The 5,000-nt window shown below is 38.7% G+C and overlaps 2 protein-coding genes across 2 annotated transcripts in view; both read right to left on the bottom strand.

Annotated features, from left to right (window-relative positions):
* Positions 1 to 110: 110 nt before the first annotated feature.
* On the bottom strand, positions 111 to 1,297 carry LOC125037976 (ATP-dependent RNA helicase glh-2-like). The gene is made up of 2 exons (XM_047631211.1): positions 1,286 to 1,297; positions 111 to 1,175 (listed from the first exon to the last, which is right to left on the bottom strand). Exons 1-2 carry the CDS (start codon positions 1,295 to 1,297, stop codon positions 111 to 113), a joined length of 1,077 nt encoding a protein of 358 aa, XP_047487167.1.
* A 2,419-nt stretch (positions 1,298 to 3,716) lies between these two features.
* LOC125038341 (glycine-rich cell wall structural protein-like) overlaps positions 3,717 to 5,000 on the bottom strand; it is a 1,385-nt gene continuing 101 nt past the window's right edge. Inside the window, exon 1 of the mRNA XM_047631815.1 lies at positions 3,717 to 5,000. This exon is cut by the window's right edge and continues 101 nt beyond it. Coding sequence (XP_047487771.1) covers positions 3,810 to 5,000 — 1,191 coding nt within the window. The 3' untranslated portion in view covers positions 3,717 to 3,809.

Raw genomic sequence — 5,000 nt, 5'->3', positions numbered from 1 at the left:
TAAGCTTTAACATATTAAGTTTATTTTGTGAATTATTCAGATTGTCAGATTTTTACAAAAATATATTTCCAAGATTTAACATCACTAGCTTTTCTGTATAAATGACCTTGTTAAGGCGTTGTGTACAGACTGGGCAGCGTTGGTGCATGACCAGTCCCTGACAAGCTGCTGATTCCAGCACCACTGAAACTGCCGCCATTATTTCTTGATGAAAAATCAGTAATACCTCCGAAACCATTACTCCCTCCGAGACCACTGCTGCTTGCAAAACCATTGCCGCTTCCGAAACTGTTACTGCCTCCAAAACCACCGTTAATTCCGAAACCATTGCTGCTTCCAAGACTACCATCTGTACCAAAACTGCTGCTGCTTCCGAAACCAATCCCACTTCCGAAACCACCGCTGCTTCCTAAACCATTGTTGCTTCCGAAGCCACTGCTGCCTCTGGAAGCACCGCTGACTCCAGAACCATTGCTGCTTCCATGACTACCACTGCTACTTCCGAAAGCACTGCTTCCAAAACCATTGCTGCTTCCGAAAGCACTGCTACTTCCAAAACCACTGCTGCTTCTGAAACCAGTGCTACTCCCAAAACCATTGCTGCTTCCGAAACCACTGCTACTTCCGAAACCACCATTTATGCCAACCGCATCGTTTCTGAAGCCTGCAGAACTCCCAACCACCTGACCACTACCAGACGAAGCCGCATCCAAGGCAGTCTGCAGATCCACTCCACTTGGAAGAGTTGGATTCTCTCCTTCAGCGTAGTTAACGAAGTAAACTTCGGGGTCGGAAGGTGGCGGTGCTGGAACTTCGATCACCTTTTGACCTTCTTCAGATTGTTTATTGAGAATGTATACGACGTGTTCCTGTTGCGGAGGAGGTACAACGATGGGATCTGGCCCTTGTCCTCCTTCGGGAGTTCGAATGAATAACAGGTTAGTCTCCACGGTTGGTGCAGGGATGAAAGGTGGAGGACCCACTGGCGTGGGAGTTCTTGGCACATCATACAAGAACACACGACGGTTGACTCTTGGAGTTACGCATCTACCGTCTACATGTAACACCTGTCCGTTGCTGCATCTTTGTGTTAGTAAAGATAGACCGGAAGGCGGAGTCAAATTATATCCCTGAGGCTTGGCGATGACACCGGCAATCACAGACAAGATTAGAACCTGTAAATATATGCGCATTGAAATTCCTTCTTTGTTTAATAACACGGATTATTATACGGCATTTCCTCTCACTTACTTTTTGAACTGTATAAATCTGAAACCATATTTACCAGGAGTTTCATTGTGACGATCTATACCATCGGTGGCCGAACGTTCCTTTATATACAAATAATGACAACCTGTCCATGCTACTCTCACTTTCCAAACTTACTACATTCACATTCGCTTCTTCCTTTCATTGGTATTCATTTCATTCGCGTAAGGGTAGTCATATATTTTTTGTGCATGTATGTTTGCAAAGATGTGTATGTGCGTATATGTGTATGTGTGTTTGCATGTATGTATATACATACATGCAAGGTATTAATATGTTTATGAATTTATATATAAATGGAAACTATTTCGTGTAAACTTAGATGGATTTCTGGGTCTGGAAATACATGTGTGTGTTCAATTGGTATTAATTTCATACGCGTAAGGGTAGTCAAATACTTTTTGTGCATGTATGTTTGCAAATATATGTGTATGTGTGTATATGTGCGTATGCATGTGCGTGTGCGTATACGTGTGTGTGTATGTGTATGTGTGTGTGTTTGCATGTCTGTATATATAACTATTTCGTGTAAACTTAGATGGATTACTGGGTCTGAAAATACATGTGTGTGTTCAATTGGTATTCATTTCATACGCGTAAGGATAGTCAAATACTTTTTGTGCATGTATATTTGCAATTATATATGTATGTGTGTATATGTGCGTGTGCATGTGCGTGTGCGTATGCGAGTGTGTATATGTTTATGTGTGTGTTTGCATTTATATATGACCATTTCACGTAAACATAGATACATGTGTGTGTTCAATAACACTAGCAAGTTTTGTTTTGTTCTAGACTATTTTCCAATCTCTTTTCATAGTGATCATTAGAACAGTATCAGAAAATTAATTTCAACGAAATCATTGTTTTTCAACGAAATACACGCCTAAACAAAACCCGAAAATTTACAGAATTGGCTTAAAATCTTACTTTGTTAGGAAAGGCATGCGGCATTAGTCATATGATTTTCATTATATATACGAAGGCCTCTAAATTCAAAAATAATTTATTAATTCATTTGGTTATTACTATTATTTGCTGTTCCTAATGTGTACCTATTTATCCCAGTACTATGTATATATCTATATATATACATTTTAAAGGGCAAGCAAGGGAGAGATAGAGAGAGAGCAAGAGATCGCGGAAATCTAAGCTGATGTATATTGTATTGGTGTGATTTCTCGATTTCTTCTTTTCATAGTGATCAATAGAACAATATCAATAAATTTCAACGAAATCATTGTTTTTCCTTAGTGGTAATACACGCCTAAACAAAACCCGAAAATTTACAGAATTGGCTTAAAATCTTACTTTGTTAGGAAAGGCATGCGCCATTAGTCATATGATTTTCATTATATATACGGAGGCATCTAAATTCAAAAAATAATTTATTAATTCATTTGGTTATTACTATTAATTGTTGTTTCAAATGTTTACCTATATATCCCAGTACTATGTGTATATCTATATAAACATTTTAAAGGGAAAGCAAGTGAGAGAGAGAGAGAGCAAGAGATCGCGGAAAACTAAGCTGATGTATATTGTACTGCTGTGATTTCTCGATTTCTTTTCATAGATATCGTTTTATATATATAAATATACATTTTTTTTTTTTTTTTAAATATTTCTTTTCTTTCTCTCTTATTCTTATTCTTATATACCTTCACTTCTTTCTTTTTTTCTTTTCTTTCATAAGTCGTAAGTGTTTTAGCCATGTGCTTTCGTGATTTACACACCCACACACATATATATACATATACAGTCATCTACACACGCGCACATATATATATATATATATATTTGTATAAATTAAAGACTTACATATATCGTTACATACGCAAGTTCAATTCTCCAAAATATGTTTATATATGTGCAAATATACTGTCTGTATATATATATATAATATATATGTATATTTTATATATGTAATATATATATATATATATATATATATATAAAATATATGTATGATGTGTATATAAGTATACATTCACGTCCATATACATAAGTGTGTGTTTGCGCACACACACGCCCACTCACACGCATACACACATAAACACACACTGATATAGATCTGTACACATACATATAAATATATATGTATGTATATATATAGTATATATATAATATATATGCATATATCCTAATACATACAGGTTAAATTCTCCAAAAAATATGTGTATGTATAGACATATATATGCATATCTGTTTATCAGTCTATATACAAACACATATACATGCATATATATATATATATATATATATATGTGTGGTGTGTGTGTGTGTGTGTGTGTGTGTGTGTGTAGGTGTGTGTTTATTGATTTGTGAGTGTGTCTCTGCACACACATGTATAACCACACGCACATAATATATATAAATACTTGTGTATAAAAATATCTTCTATAACACAAGATATTTGAAAGAAGGGTAAACTGTATACACTTAAAGTTCGATATGTGATTTATTCAGATTATCAGATTTTTAACAAAAATATATTTACATGATTTAACATCACTAGCTTTTCTGTATGAATGACCTTGTTAAGGTGTTGTGTACAGACTGGGCAGCGTTGATGCGTGACCAATCCCTGACAGGCTGCTGATTCCAGCACCACTGACACTACCGCTGCTGAATCCGCCATTAATTCCATCTGCACTTCTTGATGAGAAATCAGTAAAACTTCCGAATCCATTACTGCCTCCGAGACCACTGTTGCTTATAAAACCATTGCCACTTCCGAAATCATTGCTGCCTCCGAAAGCATTGTTGATTACGAAACCAGTGCCGCTTCCAAGACTACCAATGGTACCAAAACTATTGCTGCTTCCGAAACCAATGTCACTGTCGAAACCACCGTTGCTTCCTAAACCATTGCTGCCTCCGGAAGCACCGCTGACTCCGAAACCGTTGCTGCCTCCGGAAGCACCGCTGACTCCGAAACCATTGCTGCTTCCAAGACTACCAATGGTACCAAAACTAATGCTGCTTCCGAAACCATTGCTACTTCCAAAGCCATTACTGCTTCCTAAACCATTGCTACTTTCGAAACCACTGCTGCCTCCAGAAGCACCGTTCACTCTGAAACCATTGCTTCTCCCAAGACCACCACTGGTTCCAAAACCATTACTGTTTCCGAAACCATTGTTACTTCCAAAAACATTGCTGCTTCCGAAAACACTGCTACTTCCAAAGCCACTGCTGCTTCCGAAACCACTGCCACTTCCGAAACCACTGCTGCTACCGAAACCACCATTAATCCCAGCTTCCCCGTTTCCGAAGCTTTCAGAACTCCCAACCACCTGACCACTACCAGACGAAGCCGCATCCAAGGCAGTCTGCAGATCCACTCCACTTGGAAGAGTTGGATTCTCTCCTTCAGCGTAGTTAACGAAGTACACTTCAGGATCGGATGGTGGCGGTGCTGGAACTTCGATCACCTTTTGACCTTCGTCAGACTGTTTATTGAGGATGTACACGACGTGTTCCTGCTGCGGAGGAGGTACAACAATGGGATCTGGTCCTTGTCCTCCTTCGGGAGTTCGGATAAACAACAGGTTAGTCTCCACGGTTGGTGCAGGGATGAAAGGTGGAGGACCCACTGGCGTGGGAGTTCTTGGCACATCATACAAGAAAACACGACGGTTGACTCTTGGAGTTACGCATCTACCGTCCACATGTAACACCTGTCCGTTGCTGCATCTTTGTGTTAGTAAAGATGGACCGGAAGGCGG

This window comes from Penaeus chinensis, chromosome 24, assembly GCF_019202785.1.
Source record: "Penaeus chinensis breed Huanghai No. 1 chromosome 24, ASM1920278v2, whole genome shotgun sequence".
Taxonomy (NCBI): domain Eukaryota; kingdom Metazoa; phylum Arthropoda; class Malacostraca; order Decapoda; family Penaeidae; genus Penaeus; species Penaeus chinensis.
This window is presented reverse-complemented; position numbering and strand designations above follow the sequence as displayed.